General features: G+C 34.4%; 1 protein-coding gene across 7 annotated transcripts in view; it reads right to left on the reverse strand.

The window, feature by feature from the left end:
- CCDC88A (coiled-coil domain containing 88A) overlaps positions 1-22,625 on the reverse strand; it is a 139,136-nt gene that overhangs the window by 27,523 nt on the left and 88,988 nt on the right. For all 7 annotated transcript variants that reach the window (XM_019425061.2, XM_019424998.2, XM_019424929.2 and 4 more), the window contains exons 14-19: positions 18,724-18,861; positions 16,480-17,550; positions 14,957-15,084; positions 9,816-9,957; positions 5,984-6,148; positions 634-795 (exon numbers count right to left, since the gene is read on the reverse strand). In XM_019425061.2, coding sequence (XP_019280606.1) covers positions 634-795; positions 5,984-6,148; positions 9,816-9,957; positions 14,957-15,084; positions 16,480-17,550; positions 18,724-18,861 — 1,806 coding nt within the window. The remainder of the gene's footprint in view (positions 1-633; positions 796-5,983; positions 6,149-9,815; positions 9,958-14,956; positions 15,085-16,479; positions 17,551-18,723; positions 18,862-22,625) is intronic.

The raw sequence follows: 22,625 nt of genomic DNA on the forward strand, positions 1-22,625 counted from the left end.
GTCTGAAGACAAAATTCTCATGCTGTGTTGGTTTCTAATAACTGATATGAAAGCTGTAAAAATGAAATAAGCAATGGTATGTTGCAACCATATTCTAAAGCAAAGGTTTCTGCTTAATTACAGTCAACTTGCTGAAACAGGTAAAAGGCCATAAAGTAAACATAAATAAAATAAAGATGAAATTATATTTTAACTAAGTATTTTATTTTGCTTATTTATTTATTTTGTTTAATGCTGGGCCTTTCTGGCAGGTGCTGCTGAAGCGCCCCTGGCTCCTTGTGCAGGCTCCTGTTGTGCTCTACTATGGCCCTGGGCACTCCCATAAATAAGTATTTTAAATAAAAATTTTTAAATATAAACAAAGTTTTTTAGTAATTTAAATAAAGATAAAATTACCTTTATTTTATTTATGTTCATTGAATGAATTTGTTAGTTAATATTTAGAGGTTCTGACATTTAAAAAAATGCTGATAAATGAAAGTCTGGTATAGCACTAAATAGATTTTATCATCCATTAATTTATCTCCCATTAAATTCACTCACTAAGAAACAATGTTACCATGTCCAGTTATCCTTATTTTAAGAGCATAATTCAAAAATTTGGTTGCACATCCCCAAATATTACATTACAACCTGAAGCTTCGCATTCTGCGTTTGAAGAGTAGTATTCTGCTCCTGTAAGGACACTGTCTGCCTCTGAAGTGCAAGAATCTGAGCCTGCAAATTATTGTTCTGTGTCTCAAGTTGCTTCAGTTGAGTTTTCAGTGCTTGCTTCTCTGCTTGCAATGTAGCATTCTTAATAAAGAAAACACATTTTTAAAAGCAACAAACATTTCTGTTTAACAGATATTATAATTTCATAACAACTATTACCATTATAATCCAAAAAAAATCCCAACAACCTTAAAAGAGTTAAACAGTTCCCTACTATTCCAAATTGTAAAGAGAGATTTAATCTAAGAGAAAGAAAATGATAATACTAAAACCTTACCATACTATTGTGTCTCTGTACTGTCTGCTTTATAGCGTCCGAAAAATAAAATATTCCATTCTCAATAATTAACATAAGAAACTAGAATGGAGAGAGGGAGGCAAACCATAAGAGACTCTTAAACACAGAGAACTAACCAGAGTTGCTGGAGGGGAGTAGATGGGGGGATGGGTTACATGGGTGATGGGCATTAAGGAGGGCACTTTTTGGGATGAGCACTGGGCATCACATGTAAGACATGAATCACTGGATTCTACTCCTGAAGCCAAGACTACACTGTATGTTAACTAACTTGAATTTAAATTAAAAAAAAAAAAAAAGAAACTAGAATGGGGTGTTAAATCCTTTTTGTAGTGTTCAAAAGTGCATGGGATTGTGTCTAGCCAATGAAGTGCACATTTTCTAATTGCCCAAAGGCAAATACATATAGGCGAGTGCTGGTCCCAGGGGTAGCAGCAAAACTATTTTATAAACACAAATTTAAGAGAGAAGCAGAACAATTTCAACTATGTGTTTAAAAAATTTAGGCCATAATTGACCTAACAGATGTTATATATTTTCTGTAGTGATTTTTTTTTTTCTATAGTATAAAACACTCACTAAAACTCTATCTCATCTATAGGACTTCTGGAGCAAATCCAAACAAAACATACAATTTTCAATTTTTCGAGTACATTTGAACATATTTCAATTATATAGTTAAACAGTTGAATTACTATGCAAATAATAGATCATTATTAATTTAATGCAATATATATTAACTGTTTGCCATAGATACTGTATTTTTAGGATTATTTCTAAATAGCATTTCATAAAAAATTAGTATCAAAAAGTATAAACAAAGAACCCTCTAGAAAACTGAAATAAAACTTTATATATAAAAAGGCCAGAATTTGTTGCATATAACTGTGATATGCATAAAAAGTTACACTGAACCACAACAGATCACTTTTATTGTACCTACACAGGGGACAGAGGAAACATTCATTTTATACGCTTTCATGTTACATATACATGTCACTGTATGAAAGGCAAGTAATGATTTAACCCATACATTATACCACAAAATCAAAGCTGAGGAAGCCAAAGGCTTTAAGATGGGTTTTGATACTGTCCTTTTCTTATGCTAATTTGTTTAGATAAAAAGGATAAAAAAATTTACACTGGAAGAATAATATGGAACACTAATGTATTTATATGTCATCTTGATACACCAAAGAAGTGAACCATTTTTCACTTACGTACGTTAAGTACCTTGTAGTTCAGGTCTTAATAAACCAAAATGTGCAAGCTCTAATGTTAAGTCTGGGTATCCCTATAGGAATAAGAAAAATTCCTATAGTCTATAAAAGAATAAAAGAGAGTAGAAAGGATATCTCAGAGCAAGAAAAAATTTACAATGGAGAAGTTATGAGGTCAGTAAATACATTGGCAAAAACACCAAAATTACCAGTCTAATATAGGGCTAGCCTTCTTTATAAACCATTAATGGCTAAAATATGACAACCAAGTAATTTTTTTCCAATAGAAATTTATAAAGGAAGTCAGAGGGATAAGAAATTTACCTTACAGAACTTTACAAGTCAGCCAAATTTTCTGAAATACAATTATTAATCCAAGTGATGGAGGTGTGTGTCTATGTGTATATATATAAAATCACTGAATAATTAAAAATAGGCATTCATAACAGCTGACAATAAAGATGTAAAATAGCTCGCCAATTTAAAACATGAAAATTAAAATATTTTCTTTTTGCTTTAATAAAAATTAAAAGACTAGTAATATCAAATGTATATCTAAAAAAACAGGTACTCTATTAGAAGGACTGAAAACGAATGTGATTTTCAATTTTAAGTGATGATATCATTTAAAATTACACACATACACAGATATGTATATATACCCTTTGGCCTATCAATTCCACTGTCAGGAATTTACTACCCTATGAACATATTATACATAGATTTTCATTGCAGCAAAATCTGAAAATAACCTAAATGCCCATCAATGTGGGTTTTATTTAAATAAATTAGAGTAACATCCATACTATGGAATAATGTGTTCATTAAACAAAATGAGATAGATCTATATCTCTCTAAAATACAGAGATCCTCAAAATATCGTATAGCATGATCCCACAGATATAACTGTAAAAGAAATACACTCCCAGACATACAGATGGCTAACAAACACATGAAAAGATGCTCAACATCACTCATCATCAGGGAAATACAAATCAAAACTACATTGAGATAACACCTCACACCTGTCAGAATGGCTTAAATTAACAACACAAAAAAATAACAGAGGTTGGAGAGGATTCGGAGATTCCACACTGTTGGTGGGAATGCCAACTGGTAATTCCACTCTGGAAAACAGTACGGAGGTTTCTCAAAAAGTTACAAATAGAACTACCCTATGATTCAGCAATAGCACTAATGGATATTTACCCAGAGGACACCAAAATATTGATTCAAAGGGATACATGCACCTTGATGTTTACAGCAGCACTATCAACAATAGCCAAATTATGGAAAAAGCCCAAATGTCCATTGACTGATGAATGGATAAAGAAGTTGTGGTATATAGGGGCACCTGGGTGGTTCAGTCGGTTAAGCTTCTGACTCCAGATTTCAGCTCAGGTCACGATCTCACAGTACATGAGTTTGAGCCCCACATCAGGCTCTGTGCTGACAGGGCAGAGCCTGCTTGGGATTCTCTCTCTCCTTCTCTCTTTGCCCCTCCCCTACTCTCTCTCTCAGAATAAATAAAACTTAAAAAACCTATGACCCAGCAATAGCACTACTAGGAATTTACCCAAGGGATACAGGAGTGCTGATGCATTGGGGCACATGTATCCCAATGTTCATAGCAGTGCTTTCAACAATAGCCAAATTATGGAAAGAGCCTAAGTGCCCATCAACTGATGAATGGATAAAGAAGATGTGGTTTATATATACAATGGAATACTACTTGGCAATGAGAAAGAATAAAATCATGCCATTTGCAGCAACGTGGATGGAACTGGAGGTATTATGCTAAGTGAAATAAGTCAGTCAGAGAAAGACAGATATCATATGTTTTCACTCATATGTGGATTTTGAGAAACTTAACAGAAGGCCATGGGGGAAGGGAAGGGGAAAAAAATAGTTACAAACAGAGAGGGAGGCAAACCATAAGAGACTCTTAAACACAGAGAACAAACTGAGGGTTGATGAGGGGTGGGGGAGAGGGGAAAGTGGGTGATGGGCATTGAGGAGGGCACTTGTTGGGATGAGCACTGGGTGTTGTATGTAAGCCAATTTGACAATAAATAATATTACAAAATAATAATAAATATATCAAAAAAGAAAAAAGAAGTTTATATATATGATGGAATATTATTTGGCCATAAAAAAAGAACAAAATCTTGCCATTTGCCACCATGTGGATGGAGCTAGAGACTATTATGTTAAGCAACAGAAGTCATTCAGAGAAAGACAAATACCGGATGATTTCACTCACGTGTGGAATTTAAGAAAGGTAACAGATGAACACAGGGGGAAGAAACTAAAGGCAAAAACCAGAAAACAGACTCTTAACTATAGAGAACAAACTGAGGGTTGCTGAAGGGGAGGAAGGCATGGTGATGGGTTAAATGGGTGATGGGTATTAAGGAGGGCACTTGTGATGAGCATAGGGTATTATATATAAGTAATGAATCACTAAATCCTACACCTGAAACTAATATTACATTGTATATTAAGTAACTGGGATTTAAATCTTGGATGAAAAAAGAAATCTACTTCTATACACAGATAAATCATTTTTCTGGGAAAACAAACTGTTTACAGTGATTACTTCTGGATGAGAAAGTAGGAATCAACACTGTAGGAAATTAATTTTTGGCATTATGGCTTTAAGTTTGCAAAACATGTTACATTAAAACACAAAAGCAACAACTGCAATTATTTTACTTGTTAATATATATATTCCAAAAGCTCATTCATCTTTAAAGGATAGATGTTTGGTGAATTTATTTGATTACTGTTTCTTGTCAAGTATTTCTCCAACTCATTCAGGGAATATTTACTGTGTCTGCTATCCACCAGGCTTAAGTCTACATACTGAAGGCATAGTGGGAAAAAAGAAAGAAACTCATTATAAAGAAACTAAATAAGGCAGTGGCTTGATATTAAATGGCTTAGGTTGAGAATAGCTACTTGACTGGTGGAGGGGTCGGAAAAGACCTCTCACAGGAGATATGTCACGTAAGGCCTGAATCCAGAGGGAAGCTAGCCATGTGTTCTATGTAGAGGATGCGAACATAAAGGTCTGGAAATAGGAATAGAGAAGGCCAATATGACTAGAATTAATTGACTGACTATATATCAGACATTGTTTTGTGTTTTCCAGGTATTCACTAAAGTAATATTATCTCCAGATAAATCAACAGAGGGGGTGGAAGAGTGCTATGGTATAAGGCCAGCAATATAGGCAGGACAAAGTCAGGAATGATCTTACAAGACACTAAAAAATTTGGATTTTATTCTAATTGGAAGGGGAAGCCAATGAAGACTTTAAGTAGAAAAGTGGTATGACTAAGTTTTATGTTTTAAAATAAAAACTGCCTATTGTAATAGGAATGGGTTAGACTGAGCCAGGAGTAGAAGTGGGGGAAGACAGCCCCTGAGAGGATATTCTCTCATCCAGATGAGAGATGATGGTACCTTAGACTAGAGTGGTAGCAGCAACAATGGGACAGAAGTAGATGGGCTTGGGATGTATTTTCACAAGAGTCGACAAAGCTTGCTGATGGACTTATATCAGGGTAGAAAAGTATATTAAATTATTAGTTCTTCAGTCCTTTATTACATTATAAAATAAATCACTCGAGAAAATATAAGATGAACAAAGCTCCAAAACCAGATTAAATAAATTTTCTGAATTATATATCCAATGCTACTTTACTTCTAAAAAATCTTATCCCCACAAAAATTTAAAAATACTTACATTTCTTTCTACTTCAATTAATCTGTCTTTAACCTTCAGAAGCTCTCTAGTCGTTTCTTGACTTTCTCGCTCCCATTTATTATCTTCACCAGAAGTTGGAGGAGAGCTCTGTACCATCCTTTCTTCATCTTGTCTCTGTTTGAGAGCTTCATAGTTCTTTTTCACCTAATATTTTATTTAAAATATTTTAATGGGGAGAAAAAAAATCACCAAAATTATTACTTCTCACAATTAGATTCTGCACTAGTCTAGTGAATAGGAGAGACACTTCATTTAAAACTATGATAAATAATATGTATGACTATCATTACTATCATGATCACAATTTATGCTTTGTCAATTGCAAATCCTTTCCTTCTAGAAAATATTAAATATACTCTGTTTATGTGCCATACTCCAATTACATATTCTGTAATTTCAGATCCTATTGTTTATGATGAAGAATATATTAACTGGAAATAGACATGTTGCTAAATATTAGTAATTGTTTTTTGACATATCTATCGCTGATTTAGAGATTTCAGAGATACCCCATGTAAAGAACAAATGAAGACCTGACATACATAATAATTCCTTCTAAAAAGATACCTAAAGTTGAAGAAGTATCTATAAATGTCTGCTCTTGTAAGAAGGATATGTTGCCCAGAATGCGCTATATTAATAAAGAAAATTAATGACTTCTTTATTCAGATCCTAAATCACATGTAATGACTACATTTTATAAAAAGTGAGCAATCCAAGGATATATCTTACCCAGGGTTTTCTGGTGTGATTACAACCAAATCCTACTTTAAGAGAGTCAACTCAAATACTAACAACTGGGTAATCTTACAGTACCAAAATTACTGATTAACTTAATAGCTCTCTTTAATTTAGACTGATTATTATTATTATACTTATCTTGAATCATTTCTTTTTTCCTAGGAGACATTTATACTAAATTTCTAAATTAAAGCTCAAACTTTGTATTAAGGCAAAAATATAAATGTCTAAAATAATTCAACATCTAGGGGTGCCTGGGTGGCTCATTTATTTCAGCTCAGGCTATGATCCCATGGTCCATGAGATCAAGTCCAGCATCCAGCATTGTCAGCGTGGAGCCTGCTTGAGATTCTCTCTCCCTCTCTCTGCCCCTTCCCCACTTGTACATATGTACATGTACTCTCTCCCTCTTTCTCTCTCTAAATAAATAAACTTAGGGGCGCCTGGGTGGCGCAGTCGGTTAAGCGTCCGACTTCAGCCAGGTCACGATCTCGTGGTCCGTGAATTCGAGCCCCGCGTCAGGCTCTGGGCTGATGGCTTGGAGCCTGGAGCCTGTTTCCGATTCTGTGTCTCCCTCTCTCTCTGTCCCTCCCCCGTTCATGCTCTGTCTCTCTCTGTCCCAAAAATAAATAAAAAACGTTGAAAAAAAAAATTTAAATAAATAAACTTAAAATAAAAACAGAAATTTGGGGCGCCTGGGTGGCTCAGTCGGTTGAGCGGCCGACTTCGGCTCAGGTCATGATCTCGCAGTCCATGAGTTCGAGCCCCGCGTCGGGCTCTGTGCTGACAGCTCGGAGCCTGGAGCCTGTTTCGGATTCTGTGTCTCCCTCTCTCTGACCCTCCCCCATTCATGCTCTGTCTCTCTCTGTCTCAAAAATAAATAAACGTTAAAAAAAAAATTAAAAAAAATAAATTAAAAAAAATAATAAAAACAAAAATTTTAAATAATTCAATATGTAAGGCAAACCTTAGGCAACTTATGACTCAACAAAAAACTTTGCCACTATTGAGTTAGAAAATAATGAAGTGAGACTGAAGAAAAAAGATGCCCTAGATAGAATATAATTTAAAGCATGGCTGAATGATTTAATAGGTATTCTGGGATCCTAATTTTCCAGTTTTGAGGGTTTTTTAAAAAATTACTTTTAATACCCTAATAACATGAGTGACATCATTTCCTGTCTCCTATTTTACATTAATTTTCCACAGCGTTTTTCTAGGCTTATAAAGACTACAGACATATGCCATTATTAAGAAGGAGAGCAGAGAGTAATACACAAAGCTTATTTTTAGCACACTGTTCTTATAAGTATGTTTCAAAATTGGACCCTTTACCTTATATATCATTAATCAGAATCTGTGATTTATGTTCACATAAAAAAATGACATATTTTCCATTGAGGTTTCTTAGAGACAGCATATAGGTGTGTCTTGCCTTTTTACCTTATTTATGAATCTCAGTCTCTCAATTGAGGTGTTTAGACCTTTTATATTTAATGTGATGATTAATCTGGTTTGGTTTAAAACTGCCATTTTGCTATTTGTTTTCTATTTGTCCAATCTTTACTTTGTTCCTCATTTTTTCTTTTTTTGTTTTGTTTTTTTTTTGGATTTTTTATAATTCTATTTTATCTCCTTTGCTGGCATATTAGCTATACCTTTTTTGTCATGCTATTTTAGTAGTTACTTCAGGCATTCAACTCATACTTAACTTTCATAGTCTTCAAGTGATATAGTATTAAAATCCAGAACAATCTAATTCCAGTTGAATGGTAGGAAGCTAGTCCAGTAATAGCTATGCCAAAATGGCTGGAAGTGGAAGACGATGACATTTTGAATCTCTGTTCTCTAGACTTGAAATACATGCAATACTAACCCACACCCATACCCAATTATTTTCTGGCTGAGTAGCTTTATGAAGTTGACTTTCTTTGTAACCGACATACTGGAGATTAATTAACTCTGGTGCCAAATTTTACTTTATTTTTTGGATAATTCTTTATGTTAACTAAGCAAAATTCTAGAGTTTCTTCTGTAATGATATATATTTCATGGTATAAATACCAACAATGATGTTATGGGCAAATGGGGAACAAAATCTTTTTCCTTTTCTGCATGGGAAATTCATCTTTGGTAACTGTGCCTTTGGAAACCTGTATATCCATTGTGGAGATCTTATATCTATGCCTTAAGTGTTTCTGCAAGAGATGATGACTACTATGGAGCATACAGTCTCAAAGCAAGGGCAGCTCCTGCAAGTTCAATGTGAATCTCATCATTTTGCACTTGAACTGTCATATGGTGTGAATATGACTCTAGACAACTATATGAAGAGGGATCCTTGACAATGCCCTGCTCTATACTTGTACTTAGAACCAAGTAGTTCTAAATGTGGCCCATAGTAATCTTGTCAATCTGAATGTTTAGTTGATTGTAAAATCACTCTTGGTGGTACTACAGAGATGATTAAAGGGAAAAAAAAAAAACAGAACATGATTCTACCAATCTACCATACACTAACCCTAGGAAATGGGCAAGCCCCTTTGATTTCAATTTATTTATGTAAAGGAAAACAGACAGTCGCTCTTGCCTTGCGTATTTCACAGAATTATTCCAAATATCATAAGAAAACGGGTCTAGGAGAAAACCTCAAATTTATGAGATCAAGTGCTTTCATATACCACACATACTATTTGCCTCTACTTGGTATCCTCATACCCACATCTATGCCTACCAAACTGTTACCTGGATTTTCAATAGGAGTAGGGTGTTAGAGTGAAGTGTCAGTATCACACTGAAAGCTTTTCCCAATAGAGTAAGACTGCCTCTTCACCACCCCATTCCCACAATACTGATATGCCTCTAACTGCATGGTGGAAATGGAGTTTAATAAATTACAGTGGATAAACAAAATATAGTTGTAATGAACTAAAAGACAAAGATTTGTTACTCTCAAATTTAAGAAAAAGAAATAGACACAATACTAATGATGTTGCTTTTTTGTTTCCTACTTTACATTTTTCTGTCAAAATATCCAACAATTAAAATTCCTTCCAAGGAAATCACTTACTGTTTTAAGTTCTTGGCGCAACTGCTGGTTGTAATTTGTGGATTCTTCTAATCGAGCTTCTAAAGCAGCAATTTTTTCTTCTTTAATTTCAAGAGACTTCTTTAGAGTCGATTCTAATTTTGATTCCAAAAGTTTGTACCTACTATCCAAGTACAAAAATAACATAGTTCATCACTGGAGGTCAAAAATTATTTTTAAAGATCATTATGACCATAGACACTGATGCCATAAAGAGGTCTTATGAAACAATATTTTTTTAAGAGGTGAATTATTCTATTGCCCCACTCTCCCCTTTAAACTCTTCCTGGTTATAAAAAAAAAAAAAAATCAACTAGGTAACCAGAGCTTCAGATTATAGCCTAGGTTGTCAAAAGCAAAAATTGATGCTCAAAAAAAGGCATCTGGAAGATGTAAATCCCAAAATATTCTTTTTACTTTTATAAGGATAGAATCCATAGGAAAAGAAGTAGATGGGTTTATTATATTATTAAGCATTTGTCTATGATATGAATGTGTTAAGATACTTGTACAAGGAGATAGGTATAGTTAAGCTTAAAACTCATGGAAGGGTACAGAGTACTTACAGAATATTTTAGAAAGGGAATGATATACCAAAGATACTGGATACTGGTAACAGAGTAGGAAGAGGCAAATGCGAATGTCAGTATTTTAGTTATGTTTTTGAATGGTGATTTCATAAAAAATTATATTATTTACGGTTAAAAACTTTTTTAAAATTAAAAAATGTCTATTTTTGAGAGAGAGACAGAACATGATCAGAGGAGGAGAAGAGAGAGAGGGAGACAAATAATCTGAAGCAGGTTCCAGGCTCTGAGCTGTCAGCACAGGGCCCGACGTGGGGCTCGAACCCACAAACTGCGAGATCATGACCTGAGCTGAAGTCATATGCTTAACTGACTGAGCCACCCAGGCACCCTGCGGTTAAAATTTTTTTTACAAAAAGGACAGTGCATGAACACAGTTTGAGAGTGAATCACAAACTAGAGATTATGACTAATTCATATACCTGAGAACCTTGATGACTAAACCAAATAAAAACCTAAAGTACATATATGAGAAATTTTATCACATTCTGCCTTTTACTTTAGTTAATTTGTGTGTATTTGTGTATATATACGTTTTACAATTTTTTTCTTGCTCAATCAGTTTTTAAGTTCACTGAGCACAGAGACCAAATCTCACTCGTTTTGGTATTGGCTTGAGTCAACAGATATTTTTAAAGCATTTTATGAATCTAACTTTGGATATATTTAATGTTGGATGCCTGAGTTGCCTCTAGACTGTCCAGATAGAGATGTCCACTAAGCAAAAAATAATGTGACTATCAGGTAAGATGATGGATGGCAATGCATAGCATACACAACAAAGAGGCCTGAGAACATAACCCTAGGAAACTACAGTAAAACCTTGGGTTGTGAGTAACTTGTTCTGCAAGTGTTCTACAAGCGAGCAAACATTTCTAATAAATTTTAACTTGATAAATGAGCGATGTCTTGCAATACAATTAGTACATGATACCGAACATCACGTGATCACAACTGAACCAATGGTTCTTGAAATTCACTTTGATATGTCAGTGCTTTGGATTACAAGCTTGTTTCCAGAATGAATTATGCTTGCAAACCAAGCTTTTACTATATATTGAGACACAGGAAAAGAGCTGTTAAAAAAGAATAGACAAGAGTGATCACTTAGCACTCTATTTGTAACTTTATCACTAAATTTACTTTGTTGCATTCTACCTATTTGTACATACAAATCCATAACTTAGACTACCTATTCCTTTATGGCAAGAATAATATCTTAATTATATCTTAAAAGGGTCAGAGAGAATGACGCCAGTGAGAAAGATGAAAAGGTTAGACTGTTAGAGATACCATCTGAGATTAGAGGTAAACACAGAGGCAGATATACATAAACTCCAAGACAGAAGGGATAGAATATTAAAGGAATTTATGTTTGTGAACTTTTTTTTCTTTGTGATGCTAAGGTTAACGTAATGGTTGAGAAAAGAAGCTGGTTTAGTGGCTTAAGACACTTCTTTTCCTGATCTACCAAATTTGATCATGGTCTCAATTTCATTTCCTAAAACACTGAGTTCAACATGTACCTTTATCTCTATTTCTAATGCTTTCATTATATATATATAAATGTGCAGACTAATGAACACATCAATTACATCTTGCCTAGCCTATTTCAACAGCTTCCTAACTGATCTCTGTGACTCTAATTTGCCCTTTTTCTAATCCATATTCCTTTTTTAAAATATATTTATTTTGAGAGAGAGAGAGAGAGAGCACACACACACAAGTGGGGGAAGGGCAGAGAGAGAGGGAGAGAGAGAATACCAAAGAGACTATACTGTCAGTGCAGAGCCTGATGCAGGGCTCGAACTCAATGAACCATGAGAACATGACGTGAGCTGAAATCAAGAGAAGGATGCTTAACAAACTGAGCCACCCAGGTGCCCCTTTCTAATCCATCTTTCACATCACTCTAAGAATTACTCAAAAGGGGTTGCCTGGGTGGTTCAGTTGGTTGAGTGTCCAACTCTTGATTTTCAGCTTAGGTCATGATCCCAGGGTCATGGGATTGAGCCTCGCATTAGATTCTGTGCTGAGCTGGAGCCTGCTTGAGACTCTCTCTGTTCCCCTCTTCCTCTTTACTCCTCTCCCCCATTTGCAGGTTCTCTTTCTCAAATTAGAAAAAAAATTCTCAACATAACTTTGTGCTTTATTTGCATGGAATGCCATCTCCACCAATTCCACCTTGCATATTTCAGTCATTCTTTATGGCTCAGCTGAAGCATTATCAATTCTTTGATGCTTGATGGTCAGCAAATTTTAAGAGCTCAATTAACATTGAGTAGCTGTTTGAATTAAGGTTTGAAAAGAGCCACCAAACAATATGAAGGACCCACCTACAACTGGGTTCTAAAAGCGTTAGGGTGGTTACATGGTTTACTGTTTTTTTCCCCTCAACTATTTAAATGTCTTACATACACACACAGGTAATAAATGTTTGAATAAAAAAGCGATGTATATTCAGTATCTATATTAAGAAGCAGTCAACTAAATTGGGCCTTAACTATTTACTTAACTCAAATAAAAATAGTTTCTCATATGGGAATGCAAGCTGGTGCAGCCACTCTGGAAAACAGTATGGAGGTTCCTCAAAAACTAAAAATAGAACTACCCTATGACCCAGAAATTGCACTACTAGGTATTTATCCAAGGGATACAGGTGTGCTGTTTTGAAAGGACACATGCATCCCCATGTTTACAGCAGCACTATCAACAATAGCCCAAGTATGGAAAGAGCCCAAATGTCCATCGATGGATGAATGGATAAAGCAGATGTGGTATGTGTATATATATATACACACACACACACACACACACATACACACACAATGTAGTATTACTCGGCAATCAAAAAGAATGAAATCTTGCCATTTGCAACTACATGGATGGAATTGGAGGGTATTATGCTAAATGAAATTAGTCAGAGAAAGACAAAAATCATATGACTCCACTCATATGAGGACTTTAAGAGACAAAAGAGATGAACTTAAGGGAAGGGAAACAGAAATAATATAAAAACAGGGAGGAGGACAAAACAGAAGAGACTCATAAATATGGAGAACAAACTGGTGGGTTACTGGAGGGGTTGTGGGTGGGGGGATGGGGTAAATGGGTAAGGGGCACTAAGAAATCTACTCCTGAAATCATTGTGGCACTATATGCTAGCTAACTAATTTGGATGTCAATTTTAAAAAAATTAAATTAAATTAAAAGCAATAAAATAAAATGGCAAAAAAATAGTTTCTCATGAAACAGTTGTATGATTAATCCAATTACAGTTGCTTGAATTCAATGCTAGAACTAATGCCTCAAATTACTTCTATTTGTTATTACAGAATCTATTAGTATCAACCAACCTATTCTTAACTTTGAATATTTTCCAAATGACAAAAACAAATCTCTTATAACAGCATTAATTTTCCCTGTATACATTATTTAATATAGACTATAAATACTGTAACAGTAATAATGGGTAGACAATAAAATACAAATTCTATTACAAAAATTCCAATGAACTAAAATCTAGTCTACATAGAACTGTATTTTTAACAATATATCCTTCCAGTCTAGCTGGAATCACATGGCTGGCTAGATGCTAAACCATAGACTACTTGAAAAATCTGATTGTTTGATAGATTGTAATTACCATACGAATATAAATTTTTTTTAACCTTATATTGATCATTCTCAAAATTAAAGGGCATATAAAGTAAGGTTTTATTGTTTCTCACCTTACTTTTCCACATTATTTTTTTTTTTAAGTAGGCTTCACGCCCAGTGTGGAGCCCAACATGGGGCTTGAACTCACAACCATGAGATCAAGACCTGAGCCAAGATCAAAACTCATATGCTTAATAGTCACCCAGGCGGCCCATTCCACATTTTTTTAAATGTTTATTTCGAGAGAGAAAGAGAGAGAGAGGCAGAGAGAGAGGGAAAGAAAGAATACCAAGATGACTCCATGCTGTCAGCACAGAGCCCAACACAGGGCTCGAAACCAGGAACCACAAGATCATGACCTGAGCCTAAATCAAGAGCCAGATGCTTAGCTGACTGTACCACCCAGGAGCCCCTCCATATTATTTTTATACCTTAGTTACCTCAGCATATTTTCCTTTGTTTCATATTTCTCCTTTCTCTAAGTCCACTTTTGCACACAAAATAAATGAAAGAATTGAGGCATTTAAGCACATGATTCAAATAAAAACTAACTTTATATTTCAAGAGAGAGGGGTTTGTTGTTAATGTCTCATTCTACTTTCATAGGTAATTATAGTTTCTGCTCTTTTGCTACATGAGTGGCTTCCTGTTTTCCTATTATGTAACTATTTATAGTAACATTTTAGCATTTTTCTTGTATTAGGTTGTGTTTATCTGATTTTTTACTTTTTTTTCTTATAGAACTTTCTCTATGGGAAGAGAGGAAACAGAAACAGGGTGACATATGTAAATATTCTATAGCTGATACAGCAGAAAAGGTTTGAGCAAAAATATAACAATAATTTAAACTGTTTGCCAAATAGACTTAATACTCACCTGTCATCAGTACTCTGCTCATCATGCAAGAGTCGCTCTTTATTTAACCCTATCTTTTCAAGCTCATGAGTTAATTTTTCAAGATCATTATTCATTTGTTGAGTCTTCAATTTTTCACACACCAAATCCTTATTTTGAAAGGAATGCAAGACTCACATAAGTGTCATGACCATGAACATCTAGGAAATTCAGTCACGATTGTAACTACCACTATCCAGGAATACATATATATATAATTCAAACCAGGAAAAACAGAAATGTTGTTGAATTTTTCCTTCATCACTAACAAGTAGTTAAGCAAAAAAATAAACTAGTTCAAACAATATGGTTTTCCTTTTTTGTTTTTTTTTTTGCTAATATTACTTGTAATTTTTGTATTAAAAACTAAAAGGAAAAACTCTTTACTTGTGAACTCTTGAGGATTGAAAGCTGTGAGAAAAAGAACACATATCTACTAACTTTTTAATAATAAGCTAGAACCTTAGAGCATATTTCTATGAATATATGCTGGATGCAACACCCTTCTTCCACCTCAAGCATCCCTCTGCCAGTGGAAGAGGTCTAACATATTGATCTGAAGAACTAGGGTACACTGTTAGAAGTTCAGACACGAGGAACCTTGTTCCTGTCTGTAGGACGGTACAACAACAGAAAGAAAAAAGCAAAAAGCTAATAATGGGCCCCTCTCAATGCCTCTTTAGCAGAAATGCAGACTTCCCAATGTGACGTTCTGCCAGGATGCAAAGAAACTTTTTAATTGAACTTAAAAGAGTTCTCATACAGAGTATATAGCATAGGGGTAGCAAAAAAAGGCCAAGCATGCTATGAAGAACATGAATATAATCTACACCATGTTTCACTTGGATCTATAGCCAATCTACTTCAGAAAATTTCACAACTCTTCTCAACACACAGATCCAAGCAACTACCAATTGTGCAGTGTTGACTCTTAAAGTTCAATATGATTTGCATTCTAAGGCTTAAGAGCATAATTCATGGAGATTTGGAGTTTGAAAGATCTGGATTTGAATCCAGCAATCCAACTTTGCCATTAGCTGAGTGATCCTGAGTAAGTTACTTAATGTCGCTTATGCTTTCTAATCTACTGGACATAACATCTATAGAGGATTAGCTGTAAAAATTATATAAATAAATTTCTGAAGTCCTTAGCCCAGTACCTGGTACATGGTTGGCATTCAATAAATAGTAGCTATTATGGTTCCTATTATTCAGTAACAGTCTTGACCAAATATTTTATTTTGAAATAAAACATAAAATTATAATGTAATAAAGGAGATACCACATGGAAACCTTATTACTACAATATATTAAAAATAAAATTCACATGTACTTCTTGGTATAACAAAAGTAGGAAAATTTAGAAACTCTAGTTCTAAATGCCAATTTCTATTTTGAACCATAAGCAGATGATGCAAATTTCTGATGGGTTCCAATAAAACTTAACAATGCCTTGAATTAAAAATATAAAAATATTTTCCTTAAATTTAGGTAACTATATTTACCTCTCGTAATGTAACCAAAGTTTTTACATCAATAGTTGCTCTTTTCACAAGCTCCTTATTTTCTTTCTCTAATTCTTTCAGACGAATGCAGGATTCTTTAAAAATGCTGATCTCTTTGAAAAGGGTTTTGTTTTCTTTTTCCAAATTCCCGATTTTCACATTATTTTCTTCCAATGTGGTATCTTTTATTTCTGCTTGCTGTCGGAGTCTTTTATTTTCTTTCTCCAGTTGCTTCTTATCTTTTTCCAGTTGAGAAGTCTCTTGCTCTAATGATTTATTTTCTTTTTCTAGCTGTTCTAGTCTTTTGCTGGATATTTTTAACTCTTCTAGGTTTTTCTGCAATGTTTGATTTTCCATCTCTAAGTCTTGTAGTTCACTCTCTAACTGTTGAATTTTTTTATTGCTATTTTCTAGAGCTTTCTGTAGCCTCTGATTTTCTGTATCTAAACCCTGGTAGCTAACTTCTAAGCGTTCTGTTTTCTTGAAAGAAGCTTTCATGAGTTCTAAACCCTTCTTAAGTTGCTCTTTTTCACTTTCCAGTTCTTTATTTTCTAGCTGTAGCTGAGCCATTTTCATGCTTGCACACTTCAAAGATTCCACATTCCTTCGCAGTTCTAAGTTTTCCTCATCTAGTTGGGAATTCTCTTTTTCTAGGGATTCTAACTGAAAAGTAAGGTTTTTAAAACTATCTAATGTTTTTTTTAATTTTCTATTTTCTCTTTCTAGCTCTGAATTTTCTTGTTCTAAGGCCTCAATTTTTTCACAAGTAATTTTTAAATTGGTTATCTTCTTCTGTAACAATTCATTTTCTTTCTCAAGATGATGCAACTCATTTTCAAGTTCTTCTGCTCGTTCTCCTTTTTCTTTATAATGTTCCAATTCTTTCCTAATTTGTCTTTTTTCAAATTCAATCTTACTTAACTTGCTACTTGTTTCTTTGATAGATTCATGGAGAATTTTATTTTCTTTTTCAATGTCTTTCACCCTCGCTTCAGCACTTATCTGGGATCGTTGCCTTAAAGAAGACACGGTTTGATTCAGATGTTCATTTTCCTGTTCCAATATTTTAATCTAATTGAAAAAAAACAAAGGAGAAAATTAAAAATATAAATTAGCATAAACTAAATATTTTAAATTACAGTTTTTCCATTTCAAAAAAACTAACAATGAAATAAGAACATAAAAGGGTGCTAATATGTCTTACTTTTAATTGTGACAAATATTTGCTGGCAGACCACCGTGTACATGTACTTTCAGGTCATAAAAGTTCTGTCTTTAGGGAGTTCATAATGTAAAGAAATGGTTAGGAGAACTGTACTTAATATTAATCAAAGTGATCTTCAGATTATTTATAGTTACATGTTTCAAATTCAAATAGGAATATAGGTGAAATGCACACACACATCTCTTTATGACTATAAGCTTTTACTTTCATTAAATAAATTTTGCAACGCATACACACAGTGGGTTCTTGATAAATATTGCTATATTTTATGTGTATATATGTGGGTGTGTATTCATTCCCCCAAGAATTCTAATTTGAAAAAGATCAAAAAACACAAAATCCTCTGGTACACCTGAAAACTAATTTTTTATGACATGGCCTAATTTTGGTAAATAATCCCCTGAGAGCCTTGTAAAAATACAGATTCATGCTTAGCTCTAGAATTTTTATTCTGTAGCTCTATGGAAACCTTTATTTTTATAGGTAGCCTAAGGACTATACCTGGATAATAAAAAACAAACCATTTTACTTCTAAAAAAGTAACAGAAACTTTAAAATAGCAAGTCACTCAATATATCCAGTTCTCAGTTTCCTAAAGCATAAAGTGAGAATAACCAATAAATACTTGAAAGCAAATATGAACGCATTCTAAAGAAGGCTGCTGCCAACACATCTCCCTCTTTTGTAGGGTCTGAATACATACAGCTGCATCTCTCCCCAATTCCACACAGTAACTTTATAATCTGCAGCCCTATTCTACAGACACTTGAAAGCCCAGGTATTGTAAAATTTTATACCAGATAATTATTAAACATACTGGCAACTTAAAGAATTCTAAGCTTTCGCTTCAACCTTCCCATGTATATGGGATAGAAAATGAAAACCACAGTTACTCTAAGATCTAAACAATTCTAAAATTATTTCCCTTTCATGTTACACGAACATTTTTGTTTACCTAAACATTAAAATAACTTGCTAAGAGAATTTAAAATATATTGCTTAATAGGAAACTTATGAACCTGTCTTTCTGAATTTTCTCTAAGTGTTTCAATTGTTTTTTCAAGTTGAGCCTTCTCCTTCATTAGATCCTTGCTTAAATTCTGACAATTCTGAAGACTTTGCTTTTCTTGAATAATCTCGTTTTCAAGAATTTCAACCTAGAAAAAATTAAATCAAAAAACAATGTAATATTAAATATTTTACAACAAAGGAAACATGTCAAAAGATAATCTTGGAATAAAAACTAAAATACAATTTTAATACTCAAATGGTGAAATTTAAGAACTGAATACAGAAATTCAAGTAATACTCCATGCTAATTTTAACAGCTATATAAAATATGCAGACATGACTATCTTTCTTATCCTCTGCATCTCTGAAGGGCACATTTCTACTTCTAAATACAAAAAATAAACCCAACTGAATATATAATTACATACTATATGAAGACCATGCAAATTTTATTGAAAGACTCTCCTGGCTTGACGAAATTTATAAAGATTTTAATCACAGTCAAGTAATTTTAGGGAAGAAGGAAGAAGAGAATATAAAAAACATGAAAAAAAGATGAGAAAAAGGTAGGTTTAATGAGGAAACAGAAAGGAATTAGGTTTAAAATAAAAAGAAAGATAGGTGCCTGGGTGGCTCAGTTGGTTAAGTGTCTGACTCCTGATCTCACCTCAGGTCCTGATCTCAGGGTTGTGAGTTTAAGCCCTGCATTGGGCTCCATACTGGGTATGGAGTCTACTTAAAAAAAAAAAAAGGAAAGAGGGAGAAAAATAATAATAATACTGGAGAAAAAAAGAGCTGAACATAGCTCAGGTAAATGTTATAGTTATAGTCTAGGTTTAAATTTATCGTCAATTATACATTTCAAAGATATGATCAAGTATGTGGTTAATAAGCATAAAAATAGCAAATTCCAGTTTAAATTATGCCAAACCATTGATTTCCCATTATGATATAACATATTCAAATCAGGTAATAAAAGAAAATAAAGATTTAGCTATATAAAATATTCCACTTCAAGTTTAAGTATTACTTAAATCCTTATATCAATAGTGAAAAAGTCTCAGGCGCCTGGGTGGCTAAGTAAGTTAAGCATCCAACTTCGGCTCAGGTCATGATCTCAAGGTTTGTGAGTTTGAGCTCCAGGTCGGGCTCTGTGCTCAGAGCCTGGAGCCTTTTTTGGATTCTGTCTCCCTGTCTCTCTGCCCTCTCCTGCTTGTGTTCTCTCTCTCTCAAAAATAAATAAACATGAAAAAGTCTTTTAAAAGAATAGTAAAGAAGTCTACGAATTTTAATAGTCTTTACATAAAGCAAGCTGAATTTTTCTATTTTTTTTTTTTTAAATATATTTTTTTAACGTTTATTTATTTTTGAGACAGGGAGAGACAGCATGAACGGGGGAGAGGGTCAGAAAGAGAGGGAGACAGAGAATCTGGAACAGGCTCCAGGCTCTGAGCTGTCAGCACAGAGCCTGACGCGGGGCTCAGACTGACAGACTGCGAGATCATGACCTGAGCCGAAGTCGGATGCTTAACCGACTGAGCCATCCAGGCGCCCCTGAATTTTTCTATTTTAATGTCAATGGAAGATAACCACATATGGAAGACAACATTCCAGTAATATCTCAAAAGCATCAAGTCAAATCTTTTTTTTTGAAAGAGACAGTGCACATTGTGCTGGGGAGGGACAGAGAGAGAGAGAGAGAGAGAGAGAGAGAGAGAATCCCAAGCAGGCTCTGCACCACCAGTGCAGACAGCCCAGTGTGGGGCTCAAACCCACAAACCATGAGATCATGACCTGAGCCAAAGTCAAGAGCCAGAAGCTTAACTGACTGAGCCACTCAGGTGCCCCTCAAGTCAAATCTTATCCAGTTACTCAATTTGACGTGTTCAGGAAACTTTTAGCTATTAATTACTGATCTGGTTCTCCCACTTAAGATTGAAATATATGGGTAACAGTTATTTATTTATTTATTTATTTTTTTTTTTTTCAACGTTTATTTATTTTTGGGACAGAGAGAGACAGAGCATGAACGGGGGAGGGACAGAGAGAGAGGGAGACACAGAATCGGAAACAGGCTCCAGGCTCTGAGCCATCAGCCCAGAGCCTGACGCGGGGCTCGAACTCATGGACCGTGAGATCGTGACCTGGCTGAAGTCGGACGCTTAACCGACTGCGCCACCCAGGCGCCCCGGGTAACAGTTATTTAATTAAACTCATTTGTTGTCTTACATCGATGGAATTCAAGTGAAACATTTAGTTTACAAAAGATACCTTCATACAATGAATTTATAAAACAATGCTAGAATCACTAAAAATTTATTAGAATTCAAAGCTACTTTTAAAATCAAATTACAATTTCCAGTCCCAATTATATATAATGACAACCAAAATAAAACTGTTCCAAGTTCTATTTAGTTTTAATTCACTCTTACTTTTATACTATACTGGTTATAAAATGCTTATTAAGATTATTTGGTTAATGGATAAAAGATGATGCTGTGGGAGGGGAGATGGGCTAAATGGGTAAGGGGCATTAAGGAATCTACCCCTGAAATCACTGTTGTACTATATGCTAACTTGGATGTAAATTAAAAAAACATTAAATTAAAAAAATTATCAAAAAAATGATGCAAAAATGTCTTAAAAGACTAAAAATCTGGCAAGATAATCAAAAGGTCTACTTGCATAATCTAAGGCAGTGGTTCTCAAAGCATGGCTTTTTTCCCCCCAACAAAGCAGGAAGACCATCACTTAGGAATTTCTTAGAAATGAGAATTCTTTGCTCCTACCCCAGACCTATCAAATCAGAAGCTCTGGGTATGGGGCTCAGAAATTTGTGTTAAACAAGTCCTGAAGGTGATTCTAAGGCATACTATAGTTCAAAAACCACCGATCTAAAGATTAGGGAGATTTTCATAACTGAATCTAGAAATCCAGAATCTAAAGAAAAACCAGACATGGCTGACTACATATAGAAATAATAACAAATTCATAATGGCTTATGTATAAGAACATTTATTACAGTATTATTCACTGTGACCAAGACCCAGAAACACATACTGGGAAGGAGATGTGATAGGAGATATTCATGATAAAAATATCATGTATGTTGTCATGATATGATTCTATTTATCTACAATAAGTATATGTGTGTATGCAGAAAGATACTCAAAAATAAATTACTTGGTCTGTTGCCCAACTGGAATATTTCTGTTGAACTAAAACCTTGTTCAAATTCAGGTTTCATAGTGCCTAAATTGTGGTCTCTAAATACCATTTTCCACTAAAAGGAACAAGGGCTTTTTGGAGAAATGGCTGTTTCCAGATCGGGGGCAGGAAATGTTTAAGAAGAACTGAGTTACGGTGAAAAGCACAGAGGCTCACAAGGAGTGCTAAGATTGTCACAGGGACTCAGGAAGCAGCTTAAAGAGGTGGAACAGTTAGAAAAACAAATGCAGTAGGCTGAAACACTTCAAATATTTTTAAATCCATGAATTCATAAAGACAGTAAAAAAAAAAACCTCACTCATTAATTATCTCAGGAGGATATGAGAGAACTAATTCATTACCAGGAAACTGGTAAATAAAAGAATCAAACATTCATCCTGCCTTTTCCATGAGAATTCCTGAAAGTAAATGGATAGTTGTTTTTTTGAACCAATTTTTATTTTTATTTTGTTTATTTTTAGAGGATTTGGTGGTATTTTACTTATTTTGTTTTTAAATATTATTTTTGAGAGAGAAAGATTGGGAGAAGGGGAGGGGCAGAGAGAGAGAGGGAGACAAAGAACCTGAAGCAGGCTCCAGGCTCAGAGCGGTCAGCACACTGCCCAGTGTAGGGCTCAACCCATGAACCTCAAGATCATGACCTGAGCTGAAGTCGGTCGCTTAACTGACTGAGCCATCCGGG

The sequence above is a fragment of the Panthera pardus genome, unplaced genomic scaffold, assembly GCF_024362965.1.
Source record: "Panthera pardus isolate Hobbes unplaced genomic scaffold, ASM2436296v1 HiC_scaffold_25, whole genome shotgun sequence".
NCBI lineage: Eukaryota > Metazoa > Chordata > Mammalia > Carnivora > Felidae > Panthera > Panthera pardus.